Source organism: Fundulus heteroclitus, chromosome 8, assembly GCF_011125445.2.
Source record: "Fundulus heteroclitus isolate FHET01 chromosome 8, MU-UCD_Fhet_4.1, whole genome shotgun sequence".
Taxonomy (NCBI): Eukaryota; Metazoa; Chordata; class Actinopteri; order Cyprinodontiformes; family Fundulidae; genus Fundulus; species Fundulus heteroclitus.
The window spans coordinates 8289451-8309158 of NC_046368.1; the positions used below are offsets into that span (position 1 = coordinate 8289451).

A 19708-nucleotide genomic window follows, 5' to 3' on the forward strand; every position below is an offset into this window, starting at 1 on the left:
TATCTTGAGATGACATGTTGTTAATCAACGCTATATAAATAAAACTGAACTGAAAGTTGCAGCCAGCTGGACTTCTTTGGTTTATTAAATACTTTTCACCTCTCATCAAAAATGGTTATTCAGAGCTAAAGAAACATCTCTAAAAACAAAATAAGATGTCCAGTTGTTTTCTGCTGTAGCACTTAGGATAACACATTACCTACACTAGCTCACCCTTTTCACACTTTTATAACAAATGTGGAAAGAAAGAAAGCTTCTATGCTTTTTTTTCTTTCCACATTATTATTCTGGTCTTTTTTGTGTTGGTTTGTTATGTTAAGTCCCAATATTGGAGATTTAGGTTTGAAGTTCTAAGATGAAAAGTAAAGCTATATTAATACTTTTACAAGGCATTGTAGTTTTTGCTTATTTGTGTCGTGGATTCTTTTGCACATGGTTCCCCAAACACCATGCAGCCTGTTTACCTGCCGGATAAGGAAGAAGGAAGAAAGGTTTTTCTCACCTGGCGGACAGGATGATGACTCGGGCCTCCAGCTCTTTAGCCTCCAGCAGCAGGGCGGTTAAGTTTGTCTCCTGACTGAACTGTAGGACTTTCTCTGCCTGCGGTTGGGGCATAAGAAAGGTCAAGCCAGCTACTTTTCCCGACCACAGACACCATGCTGCCGCTTTACCTGTGTGGTACGAGCGTGGCCAATTTTGTTTGAAAAAACGAGAGACAGAGATTAAAAAGGAAAGCGACCCAGGGGAACCGGCTGAACTAAAAAAAAAAAAAAAAAAAAAAGCTTGAAGGGAAAAAACTTTTGCATTTGTCTGCATGCAAACTGAGGGTTATATCAAGGCTCCAAAGAAGAACGTGCATGTGTTAGGTAGAAGGGGAGAAGAAGGTCAATGCAACCAGTAACTAAAAACGGGTGAAAGGGGGAGTGAGGGGGGCGTTATCCCTCCGAAAAAGAGAAATCAAATTAAAAAAATAAACTTCTGAAACCAGGGAAGTGCTACGGAAAGGGAGGAAGTAGCATCTGGGAAATCTGAGTCCCACACTACCGGTTCTCCACAAAAGGAATGAACTTGCAAACTGTTTCTCTTTGTATGTGCGTGTGAGTGAGTGTGCGTGTTTTGAGTACATGCATTCCTTTATTGACGGAAAAAATGAAAATGATAACAGCGGGACTCTGTTCTCTTCTTTTTTTTTTTCCTGCAACAACCGAAAAATGTAGTTTTTTTTTTTTCATACCAACATCATTCTTTTTTTTTTAAATTATAGGGAAATGTCTGAAAGTAAAAAATCAAAGAAAACACGTGCTACCAAGAGAGGGGGCATTTCTGGGTCAGCTGGTGATTGGTTTGGGCTGGTTTCTAGTTGCTACGTTTGGAAAGTTGGTGGGCGGCGTGCATTGACCATGCAAATATACCTTAGGTCCTCGCTTGTTGTCATAGGACAGTTGGTCGAGGTTTTCATAGTTCCTTTTTTTATTCTGATGAGTAATGTGCACAGAGAAAATATGCAGACACAGAAAAATATTATAAACAGTTGAAAATGGAGGGCAGTAAAGCATTCCAACAAATCTCCACTTTTCTGCTTCAAATTGGGACCTTTAACACTGGGGCTTGCAAAGAAACATCGCCAAAGGCTGCCTAAAGAGAGAGCTGAAGCGAGCAGATATGCCTGATGTCTGCTGAAAGATGCGGTTCAGGGAGGTTTGCAGGATTCAGGCAGGATTCCTGCACTAAACGGAAAAATCTGAAAAATGAAATAAAACATTTCGTAGGTTTGGATAAATTTATCCGTCATTCATCCAGATGTCCTTTTAGCTATCCTACAAACCATCCATCCGTCCATTATCCGACCATCCATCCATCCATCCATCCAAACATCCATCCATCCATTATCCGACCATCCATCCATCCATCCATCCATCCAAACATCCATCCATTATCCGACCATCCATCCATCCATCCAAACATCCATCCATGCATTATCCGACCATCCATCCATCCATCCATCTATCCATCCATCCATCCATCCCTCCATCCATCCATCCAAACATCCATCCATCCATCCATTATCCGACCATCCATCCATCCATCCATCCATCCATCTATCCATCCGTCCATTATCCGACCATCCATCCATCTATCTATCCATTATCCAACCATCCATCGATTATCCATCCATCCTTCCATCCATCCATCCATCCATCCATTATCCGACCATCCATCCGTCCATCCATCTATCTATCCATCCATCCATTATCCAACCATCCATCGATTATCCATCCATCCATCCATCCATCATCCATCCATCCATCCATTATCCAACCATCCATCCATCTATCTATCCATCCATCCCTCCATCCATCCATCCATCCAAACATCCATCCATTATCCATGCATATATCCAACCATCCATTATCCATCCATCCATCCAACAGCCATCCAACCAACCAACATCCATCCATCCATCCATCCATCCATCCATCCATCCATTATCCATCCATCCAAACATCCATCCATTATCCATCCATCCATTATCCATCCATCCTTCCATCCTTCCATCCATCCATCCATCCAAACATCCATCATCCATCTTTCTATCCATCCATTATCCAACCATCCATCATCCATCTTTCTATCCATCCATCCATCCATCCATCCATCCATCCATCCATCTATCCATCCATCCATTTTCCAACCATCCATTATCCATCCATCCATCCATCCATTGTTCTATCAATCCATCAATCCATCCATCCATTATCCAACCATCCATCCATTATCCATCCATCCATCCATCCATCCATCCTTCCATTATCCAACCATCCATCATCCATCCATTCATTATCCAACCATCCATCCATTATCCATCCATCCATTCATTCATTATCCAACCATCCATCATCCATCTTTCTATCTATCCATCCATCCATCCATCCATCCATCATCCATCCATCTATCCATCCATTATCGAACCATCCATCCATTATCCATCTATCTATCCATCCATCCATCCATCCATCCATCCATCCATCCATCCATCCATCCATCCATCCAGTTTCTCTATCAAGTGATGAAAGCACATGATGCTGCCACCTCCATGCTTCACCCTTGTTATGGGTGATGTGCGCTGTTAGTTTCCCCCCTCACACATAGCTTTGTGGGTAGAAAAGTTTAGCTTTGGTCTCATCTGACAAGAGCACCTTCTTATGCTTGTTTACTGTGCTTACTACTTGGCTCAAGAACCCTTCAGCAAAGGCCGAGTGTTGGATCTCTGCAGCTCAGGCGGAGGCCTTCACAGTGCATCTAGATTTATAGCCGGGCACTAACCCTGTGCTTGATTAAGATGTGTCCCTGCTCCAACAAAGCTGAATAACCTCCTCAGTGTGTCTGTTGAGGCTTCATCTGGAACCATGTCTTAGATCCAGGTGTGTTGAATCAGGGGAACATACAGGACACTGGATTTTAAGGTGTGACATTTCACACAAGTGGGCTCTATTCACTGATTAGTGGACTTGGGATGCCAGTTGATTAAAATTGGTTTCATCCTTGCCACACCTTTGTATTTTTATCTGTAAAAACATTTTGAAAACCATAATTAGTCTACTCCACCGCTATGCAATTAATTGTTTTGATCTGTTTAATAAAATAATTAGATGTCTGCAGCTGTAACTTGACAAAATGTGATAAAGTTCATACATTCTCCCAAAAAACATTTCTATATTATACCAGAACACTATTGAACCCAAGCTTTTATTACAGGACATGGTGCAGAAATGGAAATAATGGTGTTTGCTGTTAAACTACTAGACCAAACTATAACACAGTAGCACAGTAATGTGCGTCTACTGTAAGCCACATAAAGTTAAATCCTAGTAAAGATGTATCCAGTTGACTGTACCCCAGTTAAATTCAAATCTTTTGAAATCATTAGATATTGTGATTTTATGACATTCAGTGAAATTATACGCATAAATGTATGTTGTAAAGCTTAAAACAACTATTCACTGTGATTCATTTGCTAATTCTTTCTGTTAAGGATGAGGCATGAGTTTACGCCTGAGGTGCTTGCATTTCAACTTCCAGTCCGGTTTCTGGTTCAGTGAGAGGAGAGAAGTCTGGTTTAAATAAAAAATAAGAATAATAATCTGATGGATGCCATTTTGGCTCAAAGGGTTCATTCAGCTGCCTGGATCCAAAGCTCACACATCAGTGCTGCCTGGTTCTGAGTCTGTCTCCCCAATACTGAGCCGATCTGGTCCAATAAGTCTTCCGCTTACAGCAGCAGAAATCTCCAGAGGCGAATCATTACACAAGCAGTCAGTGTCGTGCCAGAAATGCTGGGACTTTATTGGTCAATAAATATAATAAAAGAGCAATGAAATGTCACTTTACCACGCAGAAAAAAAAAAAACGCTCAGTCTTTCGGCTTCTTCTGGGTCTTTTTCTGAGCCGTTTCTATATTTATATATCTGCAGTCCGGCATCAATATTGCACGCTGTGCTGGTCATGATGAAACCCACTGTGTCTAAAGGAGCTCTGCGGTGCTGACAGGAATCCTCTGTGAATGCGTGGCGTTACACACGACTTGTACAGTTTCAGGCCCCGTCCAGATGTTTTCTACGGTGTTTGTGCCTCAGATCCAAAGGCAAACCGAATATTTGGTGAGAAACGCTGACATTTTTACAAAAATCTATTTTAAAGAGCAGATTTTTAAAACTCAGTTTGTGATTTTTTCAGGGTTGCTGACTTTTTTAGTCAACCATAAAATTAAAGACAGGGTGTGCTGTGCCAGAAGCCCATTAGCATGGGAATAGTGCTGTGTTATACATAGCCTACAGCAGGGGTGTCCAAACTTTTTGTCACATGGACCAAAACCATCAGGTCCAAAGTATTTTTTAAACTAAAATCAACCAAATTATTATGTTTTTTACCTGCTCAATAAACCATGCATGCAATATAAAGTAAGCAACATTTTACAATAGGAAATGAATGTGTAAATCATCATAGATCCAAAACTTTTTTTTTTTTACATGTTTTCCTTATAGAAAGAAAGGCACCCAGTTTGCTGATTCTTTTAGATAAGTTGCAAAAAAAAAATAAAAGAAACTTACATTTTTTCTTGGTAATAAGAACAGGATGTGGGTCACTTTTTTGTTGAAAACTCTTTCTTTTTTAGCCAAGAGGATTAAATTAATTACAAGCACCAAAGTCTTCATGTGGGCAAAAGTTACTGGGTAGATGACGAGCCGAATCACTATGAATTTAAAGACAATTGTAAAAAGGGTAGGCATTAAAAGACAAACATTTGAAATCTAAGAAGATTTACATTTTTCAGTAGTAACTTTGCATTAATTAAAAATAAAACTCCCCCTGCCTCTGTTACAGATTGCTCCCCAGTCTGAGCCATCTACAGCCTAACCCTACGACGGAAATCCTAAGAAAAATGTTCTTGTGTTTTACGACTTTTATTGTTACAACACTTAAACTAATTGCAGGTTTGTTCATTTCTAAATTTCCTCTGCATCCGTTGCAGAAATGATGTTGAGACAAAGCGAATTTTACGTGGTGAGCTGGATCAAACTGACTTTGAACTGATGGAGGGAAGGACCAGAATTTATAGCAATTATTTATATTTTCTGCTTGCTAGTTAAAAAAAAAAAAAAAAAAGCAAATCAGAGACTTTGTATATTTTTCCCACTGCAGGGAACAATCAGATGTCTTTGAGCCAAAAAATGGTGGGGCAAACACAGAGGGTTGCTGCTCCACTTGCTCCTTTATTCAGGCGCCTACAGCCAACAGTTTATTTCTGATAGGAAAGGAGAAAGGAATATTTTTTAAATAAAGATAATACAACCATGTTAAAAGAGATTCAGTTTAAAAATAAATTATTCAACAATTTTATTTAAATTTCATAAAAAAAAAACATTTTATTTTTTTTAGTACTGGAGTAATTAGACCCTTCTTATGATGGCTGATTAGCGTGTTTGCTTGTTTCCTCTACAGTTCTGTTGATTTGTCTTCGATGATGAGCTACAAAACTTTAATATTGCCTCCAGTCAAACACGAGCAACATGTGCTTTAGTGTAATCGTTAGCCAGGCGGTACGTTAGCCACCTTAGAGATCAGTTAATTTGAATTTTGAAGCAGTTGATGTTAACACTATTGTAACATACAAGGCAAAAGCTTTTTTTGCCCTTGAAGCCCAAAAGCCTTTCTTTTTTTTTTAGAAACAGAGTAAAGAATATATATTTTAAATATCTAGGGAAGAGGAGCAGGGGTTGAAATTTAAGCCAGAAATCAAATATTACTCATTACTATGGATAGTGGATATGGATAATTCATTTGCAACAATACAAGTAATGATTGTATTTAAAAATCATTGCCTTACTGGAAATACATCTGCCCTCTAAATGTAAACCTACCAGATTTAACTGGCTACTTTATTACATAAAGTAAATCAGTTGCAAAGAAAAGTTGCATTGAAATGTATTTTCAGATCCAATTATTTAATATAAGCTCTTATGACACCAAAAATAATAAAGCCAAAGTAACAATCCCAACCTAACTGACCAAACTATGCAGAGTTGTCTCCATAAATCAGAGTTATAATAATGTATTTTCCATTATAACAACAAATAGTTGGATAATTATCCATCCCTACCCACTACAGAGGTAATTTATCACATAGAATCAACACACCACAGTCAGTTTTCTGTTAATTTTCCTATTTGAGATACAATCCACTGATCAAAAAGCTCCCTTCCATATGACCCTCACAAAAAGCTCTTCTGAGTATGTACTATTTATATTTGTTTCTATTCACATATTTTTAAAATGAAATTCATCCTTCAGCCGTGTTTGATGGTGCACAGCTGAAGCTAATAGTTTGGCTACAATAAACAGAAAAGACTAGCTGCAAGCATCGAAGATCTGAACCGCATGACCTGCTCGATGCATCCCTTCAACTAGCCGGTGCCGAAAGAGAATTTTCCAGTCCCAGTGCTTCTTGCGGGGACTGACAGAGTTGTTGCATCAACCCACCACTGCTGCAGCCAAGGAGAAAGACCGATAACGAGCCCAATCCCACTAGTTATCCAAACCCGAGCCTGTGGCCGCAGTACAACCTTACCATCGCTATCAGTCACGTCGACGCCAGAGGGAAGAAGTGAAAGGGAATAGCCTCGCTCTGCAGCTAGAAAAAGAGAAATTGTGAAGACGTGCATGCGTCCTCACAGATTCCTTCTATTTTGGCTTTTTCCACACAAAATATAATTAAGACCGACTCATTAGGGAAAACGGGAACATCTAGAGCCCTCCAGGATTCATTTCCATGGGAGAGTTTCAGCACCACAGCTACTGCTGACCAGAAAAACCCAAAAACACACAAAGACCCGTCTCACAATTCGCAAAATATGGATGATGTGACGATACATGTCTGCTTTGTTGCTTCAGGACCCGAACAATTAGGTTAAGGAAGGGGACACCAACATGGTGCCTGTGGGCACCAGGTAGCCCCCCAGGATCACATGAGGTTCCCCTTAAGCCTGTTCAAAAATAGCAAAACCCTCCAGTGAGCTGCACTTAAAATGCCATTTTATTCAGTTGCGCTCCCATTTTAATAATAGTTGTGTTTACATAGATTTAAAAAGACAAAAGCATTACTCCCTTGACTAGCAGGGCGTCGTGTAGTAGGGGAATATGTCGGCTGGAATGACTAGCGCCTTAAGCGCCACATTTTTGTGTACATTTTCTAAAGTGACTACGTTGATTGATTTTATGTTTACTGAACTTACTTTGCAACGTTAAGATGAAGCATACCTGGGTTATAAAGCAGAACAATGATGCAAAGCACATCAGCAAGTACCACTGGAAACGGCAAGAAAAACAAAATGAAGGTTTTGAAGAAGGCCTAGTCACAGTCTTTTCCCCAGTTTGACCCCAATTAGCTGAATTTTTGGCACATCAACTTTGTATTCTGTTTTTATTTTCTAGTGCCAAACCTTGCTTTAACACCCAGATGTGTTTTTATTATTCTTGCTCAGCTGTGAGTCGGTTGTGACTGAGTTTGGGTCTGAGTAAACAAGGTGCTGAGCTGAAGGATATTCTCAACCCCCCCCCCCCCCCCCCCCCCCCTCCTCTAACACAAGTTGTTAGACTTTAAGTGGCGTTGAAGCAAAATTACACAGTGGATCTTTAAAAGCCCGAAGAAACCTGCCACTTTGTGTCTTTTCTCAGCAGTTTGTGTTTTAATAATTCAGAGCTTCTCCAACTTGCTACGAGCTTTTGACCCCGAGCAGTTTTCTTCTTTTTACAGGATGTTGCATCAGGGTTGATTTTTTTTTTTTTTTTAAAGAAACAGGGTTCTTTATTAATGAATTCAAAATCCTCTGTATTGTAGGTCACTTTGCTCAGACAAACCTTTTCGTCATAAAGTCTTCATCTGAGGCAGAGAAGACTTTATGACGCTCATGCCATCACATTTAGTAACTAATGCCATGACATGATTTGGCACATTGTTCATTTGGAGACCTAAATAATGTCCTTTCATCATGATGTTTTCTTTTTTGTGAAGTTCACCAGTCCCTCCTACAGAGAAACAACCCCACAGTATGAAGCTGCCTCTTCCATACTTTATAGTAGAGACGGTGGTCCCAGGCTGATAAGCTTCTTGCTCCAAATTTACTATTGGTCAAAATGTTCCAAAACATACATTTTATTTTTTTTAAACCAAAGGGCATGCCTCTAAAAATGCAATTCTTTGTCCCTGAGTCCATTTGCAAACTGTCCCCTAACTGTTTATTGCAGTTGGAGTCATGGCTTCTTCGTTTCTGAGTGGCCGTTCAGCCCTTGTCGGTGCAGGACCAGTTTCACTGTGGATGATGACATTCAGCCAATACAATTATTTTGTCTGATTTGATTTCAGAGAACGAGGGGAAAGGAAATATATATTTGTATTTCCACTAAATAAATCAACTGGAATTGTTGGATATGTTAACTTGAACTTCTCTTGAGGCTTTTTGGGTGTAATAGCAGATGTTGTAGGTTGCTTCGATCAGACGGACAGCGCGTGCGGGAATCAGAAAGGCAAGCTGCATCTGTGATGGAGCGTGTCATTTGGTGTAACAGCTCTGGGCTTTGAACTTTATTAGTTTATTGACAGCACTGAACCCGGTGGCATGGTGGGGGTAATGTACAGTAGATACAGGCTGGGATGCACAATTAGTCCAAGAATCAATTCTCCCTTTGCTTTTGTCTGTTTGTGGGATTTTCCGTCTATATCCTTTTACCCAGAGCTTTACGCACAATAATCACCTCCTGAATTCGGATATATTTTCACACAAACCCGTCCCAGCAGCTATGAAATTATCATGTTTGTGATGCAGTTGCGTCTAAATATGTGCTCATAACTAGAGTCTCACAGGAGAAAGAGCTGCGGCAACGTCTCTCAGATGCGGCATCAAATGGAGAGCCCAGATGGGCTCATTTTGAGCTCCAAACTCAGATCCTGTGAGTATAAAAGGAGCTTCCTGGGTTCTCATCAGAGGCTTTTAATCGTCAGTTTTTTTTCTCCTCCATAAATGCAGGATATGAATCTCGGCTAAATGGTTTGACTCTCACAATGTCGGCACTGCACAATCCAGCGCGACTCCTCTGAAGTGTTTTCCTGTTGGTGGCACACGCTGATCCCAGCAATCTGAGCAGCTTTCGCTTTAACTTATGCTTGCTTCTGCAAACAGCCTCGGGTGGATGTCGTTTTCTGAGTCTCTGCAGCTTCTGATTTAATTAAAGCCCTGAATCAGGACTCATTTCACTCGACCACACAATTACAGCAAAGAGCCCCAGAGAGGAGCAGGCAGGGCGAAGTAAAAACCCCGTCCCAGCGTGATTTCATCTTATTAAATGGATAGAGTGGATTTTTTTTTTTTACGTTAATTGTGTCTTTTCCTAAAGGGCACACATCATTCCTGTCTCCGTCGCGTTTCCACTCCAGAATCCAGCTGAAAGCAACATTTTAAAAACATGTCCCATATTGCAGGAGTATTCAAACCCTGTGAACCTTTCATATTTTCTCACGTTACAACTGCAAACCTGAATGGCTTTTATTTGGATTGTATGGAAAATACAATTCAAAAATAAATGCCTGCATTATTGTGAAGTGAAAGAAAATGTTTCTTTTTTGTTGTTGTTGCAGCTTTTGGAGCATGTCTCCCAGTTGGAAAACAAGCTCAGCCCGATTGGATGGAGAGCATCTGCGAACATCTGTGTTTAAGTCTTGCCATAGATTCTCAACTTGATTTAGGTCTGGACTTTGACTAGGCCATTCTGACACATACATTTGATTTGATATAATTCAAGGGTGGCCCAAGGGTATTTTCACGGCATCTGAACAATTTTAGGAGAGTCCCTGCTACAATTCAAGAACAACTCCAATCTGTTCTGCCAGAATGGACACTTAAATATTTTTTTTGTTAAAGCAACTGACACAAAATCACCTTAAAATGGACAATGTTTGTTGCAATGCAAATTATTAATCATTCGTTTAGCATATTTTTAGCTTTTCTTTTAATTAAATCAGACTTGAGTGCAAATTAAGGCCAATCTTTATGGGCCAATCTTCTGGATAATTAAGTTATCTAGAAGATTGACCCGTGTCCCGCTCTGGTTGCCAGGCTAAACATTTTTTTCTAGATTAAATCAGAAAACAATAAATTCCCCTTGAAAATAGGAAACTGTAAACCTTTCTTTTAACCAGACATTTCCTGGATTTTGGATCTACAATGATTCACAAATGTGTTTTCTACAAACCTGAGACTACTGTGTACATTTGATGGGCGACACATTTGGTAACGCCGTTGTCTTGAGACGAGAAGGTCCCGGGTTCAGATCCCAGCCAGGGGTCTCGCTGCATCCCTCTGGGTACGATGACTTCGGCATGGCCGTTAGGTTAATGGGTAGCTATAAACCCTGGTTGTTCGTTTCATTAAGATGTCCGGTTTACCTAACCCTGAAGTAAATCTACGTTTTGAGCCCAGCGAGCTCTTTCAACTTCACTATTCTGCTCTGTCTGCATGTTTAGGGTAATTTTGCTACTGGAAGGTGAACTTCCACCTCAGTCTACATAGTTTTGCAGCCTCTAAAAGTTTTTTTATACAGGATTTCCCTACTGTTTTTTATTTTATTTCTTTTTTTTAATTATTTTTCTTGGTTTTTACGACACTGCTGGCTCTCACAGTACAGGAAATGGGGTTTGAGAAAGTGGGGATGGGGGTACAGGACCTCATGCCAAAATCGAACCTGCAGCTGTATTGATGACTAAGGCCTTGGTATATGAATTATATATGCATGGATTTCTCTACTGTTTGGTCCATCCATCTTTCCATCAGCTCTGAACTGCTTTCCTGTCCCTTCCAGGGATTATCCTTCCCACATCGTGATGCTACCACCACCTTATATTCCTGTAAGGATGGTGTGTTTACGGTAATGAGCAATGTTTTTACGGTTTTTTTTTTTGCATAATGTTTTGCAAGCACACCAAAAAGTTCCCCTTTTATACCATATTAATTTCCTTCTACCTCAGCTGTGCTGGTCTGTCATAAAACATAAACAGAGTGCTCTAAAATTTGTGGCTGTAACGTGATAAAATGTGCAAAGGGTAAAGAGGTTTAAATACTTTTGCAACTCGCTGTGCAGAAGCAAATTACAATAAAGGTAAACCCTTGAAATGTTTGCAACACCTGTCTTCCACCTCATTGAAACACAGTTTTTTTTTTTTTTGGGATGGTTTGCAGAGCCCCATGTTAAAGTCCACTATTTGGCTCCCAGTGTGGATAGACACAAGATAATTTGGACTATGGCGAAAAGCAACGTGAAGATGAGCAAATAAACATACAAACTTTTGTCAGATTAGACCACATTAGACGCTGTCGATGTCTCTGGGAATGTTAGCCAATGTTTACACAATGGTGAGAAAGAGATGTGCTCAGACAACAGAAAGGGAAACAGCTAGGTACACAGAAGATCTCCGAAAACACTCGCACACTCATGCTCACACACTCCTTAACTGGGGAGGTGGGAGATCAGGGAAGGCCAGAGAGCCCCGGCGTCTCACCTTCGTTTCTCTCTCCTCCAAGAGAGTCTCGAGCCTCTTTTGAGCAGCCCGGCCCTCGTGGTCGTCGCTGACGATCAGGATGATGTGGTTCCAGTTGAACTCGCGCATCAGATCGAACCAAACGTGGGCTTGATGGGAGTAGGGAGGGACTGTCCGCAGGAAGGACAGGTGGATACTCTGAGGGGAACCAAGCGGGGCGCATAACAATGAAAAAGGTAGAACTTTCTAAAGGTAGTACTACGCTTGGGCCTAGTTAGCTAAATAAAGTTACCCAAACGATAACCCTAATTAGATATCATTAGGTAGTAACTGGGAACTGGATCAACTATTCTTTAATTAATTCAAGAAGTCACCAGTTAACTGCTTAATTCAAGCAGTTAAATGGTGACTTTCCAGAACTTTCTGAGAACATACAGAATCCTTTCTTTCACTGGTTTTACATGATATCTTTCTGGAACCTAGAGGTTACAATTTGGAACTTGTGTTGGTGAAGATTCTCAGTCATCCAGGTCATGATCAATCCAAAAAAGTTTAAAAAAAATAAAACAACTGGACTTCTGTTCTGAAGCTGAAGATGTTTCGCTTCCCATCCAGGAAGCTTTCTCAGTTCAAAATGTCTGGAGTAATTAAGAGTTCCAAGCTTTCTATAAAGCTTTATATAAAGCTTGGAACTCCACAGAGTAGAATTCAGAATAGAAGTCCAGTTGTTTTATTTGTTAACCTTTATTGAATTAGGAGCTTACTTTCTTGTGACTTCCAGACTCTTTAATGGAACTTTTAGGCTATTCCAAGCAATTTACAGGTCATTTTCCAGAACTTTCTGAGAACACACATCATCCTTTCTTTGAACCAACATCTTCCTTTCACTGGTTTTACATGATACCTTTCTTGAACCTAGAGGTTACATTTAGGAACTTACTTTCTTGTGACTTCCAGACGCTTTAATGAAACTTTTAGGCTATTCCAGGCACTTCAAAGGTCACTTTCCAGAACTTTCTTAGAATATAGAACACTATTTCTTTGAATTTACAGGTTCCTTTCACACATTTTACACAAACCTTTTCTTGAACTTAAAGTTGACCTTCTCAGAAGTTACTTATAGGTTATTTTACTAAATTTACTGGGTAGTTTTCAGGAGAGAACTATATCATAAATGTGGGCCTTGTTACAAACAGCTCTACCTCCAAATGCACACAAGTTACATAGAGGCCCCAATAGTTTCTGGTGCTAAGCTCTGTAAGGTAACCTGTATGTTTTGCAAAAGTACAGGCAGTAAGGTATAATGCTCACACTATATAAAGTAAAATAAAATAAAAACTATATTATTATTATATATTGTTTAAAAATATATATTACTACTCTGTAGTTTTTCAGTCTTTTTTCTGTTTATGCAAAGAATTTCCACATTTTTAAAACTATATAGAGGGATTTAAATAAAAAACCATCCATATTGATTGCTGAGAAAAAATGGAGATCTCTTTAAAGGTTTCTAGCTGGTAATCCAATTCATACCTCCATTACTTTTGTGAAATCCTCCCTCTAATGTTTATGTGGAGATCTTCCAAGACCTCCTTTAAATTTTTCATGTGACCTATTTTTCTGTTTACATATCTGATGTCTTTTGAGAGTTCATTGATGTGGTTTGTGCGTCATAACATCTTTTTAATCATCAGGGCCAATATTAATGGCAGTCTTTCAACTTTTATCTGGAAGGCCGTTTAATCAGAGTTCGCTTAATGGACGCTGATGGGACGTTTAATCCAGGAAGCTCTTGAAGGTGCCCCCGGGGAGCTCCTTAATTCCTCCCCCTGTGTGTTGACTCTCCGCGCTGCTCTCTGTGTTTGCGGCTCTCATCCATCACTCACCTTGTCAGAGTAGATGGACATGCGCGTAGTGAGCCCCACCACCGGGATGCGGTAGAAGCCTGCCGTGTAGGAGACGGGCGTCGGCGTGAGGTGATCACTGGACTGAGGAGGGTGACTCACCAGGATGGCGTAGACCTGCAGAGACACGAAGGGACACTCTGTCATTCTAACAGCCAGAACTAAATGAGAAGTTTTATTTATTTATTTATTTATTCATTCTTTACAGCCACACACCAAGCAGAGCTCCCTTAGCGATTTTAGTTTATTTTATGTCCGCCCAGCAACCAACCTTTTTCGCATTCAACTTTACTTACGTATTTCTATCTTTACAGACAATAAAAGGTTTTTGATGCAGTGTTTTGTCAATCTTTTGATACTTTTCCACTTTTTACAACCAACGGATGAAGTGCCAAAAATATTTAAATTGTTAAATGATTTAAATAAGGAAACACGAATACAAAGATTATTTCTCTGAGGTATGATTATTGAAATATTTGACTGACATGATTGACACAAGTGGTATAAGACTTTATGAATGAATCATATATATATATATATATATATATATATACACACTTCATACTTCTGCTTATCGATAGATAGATAGATAGATAGATGATAGATAGATAGATAGATAGATAGATAGATAGATAGATAGATAGATAGATAGATAGATAGATAGATAGATAGATAGATAGATAGATAGATAGATAGATAGATAGATAGATAGATAGATAGATAGATGTGTGTGCATACAAATACTTCGTTTAGCAATATGGTGTTTTGCTTCATTCATGCATGTCTGAGTAATCCTCATGAATTCTGTGCCTCCCTGTCCTGGATAACCAGCAGCCCTGACCGGTCTACGTAGAGCGGTCATTACCCCTCCGCCTTGACCACGCCGCCCTTGTCCAGTAAACAACACGCCCACGTTCATCAACCATCGAGCCGTGATGTGAGGCAAGCGCAATAACTTCTGCTTAAGGTTGAGACGAAGAGGCTCTTTTAGCTTTTAATCTGCACAATGACGTCAACTTCTATTTATTTAGCTATAGTTCATGTCTAAGTCGCAAAAATGTGTTTTCAGCTGCGAGAAGTCCCGTACTTTGTTCACGTATTAGTGGGAGCACCTTTAACTGCAATTACAGCCGCAAGTCTTTTCCGGTATTTCTCTGCCTGCTCGGTCCATCTAGAGACTGTTTTTTTTTTTTTTTTTTGCCCATTATTCAAAGGGAAATAGCTGAAGGTCCATCAGGCTGGCAGAAGCTGTTTGGATGGAGGTCTGGACTTTGACTGGGCCATTCTAGCACATGCAAAACTAACGCTGCAGATCATCCCTATGGTGAACGCACCATTGTTGCTCTCGCTGCATATTTAGGGTCGTTGTTATGCTGGAGGATGACACTCCACCCCAGTATCAAGTCTTATGCGGCCTCCAAAATATTTTCAGCCAGGATTGTCATTTTATTTAGCTCCATCCATCCTCCCATCAACTCCCACCACCTGCCCCTTCATAGGTGAAGAAAACCTTCCCCCAGCATGGTGATGTCAGCCCCATGTTTCATCATAGGAATGGTGTTTTCCGGGTAATGTGGAGTGTTAATTAATTGCATTTTGAAGACAGGCTGAAAAGCTGCTCCGTCTGTTTGCCTTGTCTGCCACATGGCTCTTGGTAAACTGTAAACAGGTCTTCTTACATCATTTTTTTTACTAAATCTAATAGCAGCTCCTCAACAAATGCAGGTTTTGGTAACTGCACAAGTAAATGCTGTCCTGTTAAAAGGGCAGCCACCTGAGCTGTGGAGCTCTGCAGCTTTGTTCAGCCTTCCTACAGAAGAGCCTGATCGCCAGAGGTTGTGGTGCCAGGGCGACATCATGAAATGGGCGGCACCCAGACGGGGAGAAGGCAAGCATTTTTCATCATTAAATAGCACCACAAAACAATTAATATCCCACGACAAATGAACACTCCATAGTGCCAAAGGCAATATTTCATCATATATGACAATAGTTGATGTTGGAAGGCTTTAAAAAGCACGATATAAAATCTGTAAATGTAATGACATCATTTTTTACTTTTATGATGGCTTTGACCTCATCATGTTAAATATTTTGTTTTGCGCTTGATTAGCAACAAATATCAAATCCTTCTCAATTTGCTGTATGATGTTGCAATTTTTTAACTAATCAGAAACTGCTTACCGTAAAAATTCTGGCTCATTCACAGCGCTTAACAGCTGCGGCCTATATCAAGTCATTAATTTAGACTTGGCTGAAACATCTGTTCTGCTACCTGAAGATGAGTTAAACCAGATCTGTCGTCTTTCATTATTAAGATTAAATCTACTCTCAGATGTTGCACGAAAAGTTAAAAATAACCCTTTTTAACCACAAATGCCTGGAAGGATATTAGTCATGCAGGAGAAAGTATTTTGCTCATCATTGTGGGTGTTTGGGTTGAAAAACGAGAGCCGGGAGGGGAGGAGACGCCTTGGAGACGGGGAGGGAAGGGGGATAAGGTTGGCAGAGATGTGCCGGCACGGATTATTGGATGGGAGCAGCCCGTATGGTTGGGTCAAAAATGAGGTCTTTCTTCCAAGGAATGCTCGCAGGCAGCTCTTCTCCTCCATCTGCCACCGTGTCCTTACCACCTCCAAGCTAATCTCATCTGATTAAATTCCCCATAGACGTTCTGTCCGGTTTAGATGGGGTTTGTGCGCATTTACACATCAGGAGTGTTAGTGTGGGAGCTGCCGTGGTGTTTTGGGTTAACATGTGGCCTGCGTGATCGGATGGGACAGTGTTATTCTACAAGCCTGCATCCGTAAGGGGTGATAAACCAAACAGAGGATATGAAAGAAGCGCCTAACCTGAGGCTGTTCTTTCTTTTCTTTTTCCTTTTTTTAGTATAAAGCTTAATTATGTGTGTGGGAGAGACAGGAGCAAAGAGATTCACGCCTCGGCTAGCTGTGACATAACGGTGCTGTTTTTTTTTTTAAGCATCCAACAACGGTTGCTCTAACTCACACACTTACTTTAGAGATTGCGGCACCGTGCAGAAATATTCAAACCTTTTAAAACAATTTCATATTTTGCGATACACAGTATCAACACAAAGTAGTACATAATTGTGAAGAGGAAGGAAGAGGATTTGTGGTTTTGTTCGTGGAGCATTTTTACAAATGACAAATGTCTGACAAATGTGTCGAACATTTGAATTCATTCATTTGAAGAACTAGATTTCACTGCAGTTACATTACATTTGTATTTTCTGTTAAACTGGATTAATTTAATTAGTTTTGTCATTAGCTTTGAGCGGTAAAATACAAAATGTAGTGACCTAAATGCTTGAAACACAAGCATGGTGCGCATTTGTATTCAGCCCAGCTTTGCCTCTGCCAGTTTAGCACATCTAGAGACTTATATTTCTTTCCGCTAGGAAAAATAGCTCAAGCTCAGCCAGGCTGGAAAGTCAGTTGTCATAGATTTTTAGTTAGATTTAAGTCTGGACTTTGACTGTGCCATTCATGGATGTATTTTGATCAAAACCATTTAATTGCAGCTCTGGCTGTGAGTTTTCCTGTGACATGACCACAGGTTTTCCATTCACTAAACTTTCCATTGATCTGTTTGGAGACTGCAGCCAATTAACAATCAGCTTTAGGAAATAATACAAACTATACACTGAATAAACTAAAAATGACCTAAAAACCCAATCCAATGATGAACTAACATGTCAGAAACTGGGGAATATAAACAGGAAAAACAGAAACCTAACAACTCAAACACCAAAGAACAAGCATTGGAAAATAATAAAAGAAAGCACAACCTACACACATAATAAATATTCAAAATGTATACACAAAAGAAAACCACTACAGTAGATTTTGACAACCAGATTCTCTCTCACAATAGTAATTGCTCGACAAGATGATCCAACACTCTGCGACTTTTAAACGGTCGAAATGTTTTTGCATGGAATCCTTTTAATTTTTAGATAACAAATATTTTTCTCCATCCCTTTTATATTATGAATAAATATACCCATAGCTATTTGGAAAAAATTCAAATGAGTGTTTGCCTTATCTGTGGGATTCTTCATTAGCTTGTCGGATTTGGTTCATCTAAAATCGGCTGTGAACAAAAGTACAACAGGAGCTACCAGAGGAGAAGTATAATCCCAGTGAGAAAGACAAGATTAGGTCAGACATTTTGGGTTTTTATCTCACAAAGCGTTACATCAGGGAAATTCTCCCCCACAATCTTTCAGACAGGCCTCGTCTTCTCTTGCGTTCAAATGCAATGTAAGGAAACAACTTTTTTCAGAATCAGAACGGATGTTTTATACATGCTATGGATTCTCTTTTATTTTTTTTTACCAGAATTAATTGCATACTTATTGTATTTGTTAATATTTAAATATTCTGTTGATAGTATTTTTGTATTTACGTGCTTGATGCCTGTTTGCATCAGGCAAAGGGGCCTATTAGTGAAAACCAGCCTGTTGGCTAGCTTGGGTACATTTAGTTGTAGCTAGTTTATATGTTTAATAATGTATGCTGTCCCTTTTTAAATAAATTAATTGAAAACATGACGTTTCTGTATTTTCATTGGTTTTATTCACTATAACATTCTTTTTGAGAAACTTAATTTTAGGGCCACTGACTGAGCTGTGGATCTCTGCAGCTCCTCCAGAGTTGCCATGGACCTCTTTGCTTTTGTGCCATAGTCTCTGTGAGATGTTAAAATCTTGGTTGTTGCTTTATAATTTATAACCCTGATTTAACCTGCACTGGATTTTATTTAGAGTTATCAGAGTAAAGGTTGCTGAATCCAAAGCATACAACTCTTCTTGGGTTTATTGGGGGAAAAAAAACAAATATTTTCCTCTGCCTCACAAATATGTAGGTTGTGTTGTTCTATATGAAATCCAGATGAACTCCAGTAAAGTATGTGATTGCAGTGTGATAAAATATGGAGAACTTCAAATGGTTTGTGTAATTTGTTGCACATTTTTGAATTACAGTTTTAATCCCTGGCATTAGTGCAGAAGTAAAAGGATGAAATCACCCCTGAAAAATCGCCATCTTGCATACTTAAACTATCTTTTGCCTTAAACTATTCACAGCCAACAGCTGTAGCCTTTTTTTTTTGCAGGCATGTTTCAATGCAGCACACTCGTTGAATGACTTTCTGCAGATTTTCACCCCTGACCTGTTCCCGTGCACTTCAGTAGATCTGCAGCTGTGTGCCCGGAAAATGCAGCGCGGTCCTATCATGTGAAATCTGCCTCAAACCAAAGGCTATTTTTGAACGCCTGTGCTGAAAGATCTGTGGGCAGTTTGTCATATCGGAGAAACACAAAGTGGAAAGAAATGTGATTTTCAAACGCTGACGTACCTGTTTTCCCAGTTTTGACGAAATGTTTAGGTGTGAGGCTCAAGTCATAAACAAATCTGGCTCAAATGAAGGATTTCTACTGTGCAGATCAATTTCAACACATATAACTATGATAAAAAAGTAACTAGTAATGATAATTTAATTCAAAAAGGAAATCTAGTATAATACATATTATTACATGCGAGGACGCACATGTCAAAATTTTGTTTTTGTTAGTTTTGCTGATTAAAGCTAATGAAAACCTGAAGAGATGTTTCTCAGGAAGAATTTGGTCGAGGCTCAATTTGCATGCATCAGTCCAGCGTGGCTTAGGGAGCGACCAGCTAGTGGTTCTGCT

General features: G+C 39.6%; 1 protein-coding gene across 6 annotated transcripts in view; it reads right to left on the reverse strand.

Moving 5' to 3' along the window:
- Positions 1–19708, reverse strand: part of grin1a (glutamate receptor, ionotropic, N-methyl D-aspartate 1a) — a 66583-nt gene that overhangs the window by 44431 nt on the left and 2444 nt on the right. For 4 of the 6 annotated variants that reach the window (XM_036140060.1, XM_036140063.1, XM_036140061.1 and 1 more), the window contains exons 2-5: positions 13972–14106; positions 12107–12283; positions 1413–1475; positions 503–600 (exon numbers count right to left, since the gene is read on the reverse strand). In XM_036140060.1, the coding sequence (XP_035995953.1) occupies positions 503–600; positions 1413–1475; positions 12107–12283; positions 13972–14106 (473 nt within the window). The remainder of the gene's footprint in view (positions 1–502; positions 601–1412; positions 1476–12106; positions 12284–13971; positions 14107–19708) is intronic. The other 2 variants (XM_036140065.1, XM_036140064.1) reach the window with 1 other exon arrangement.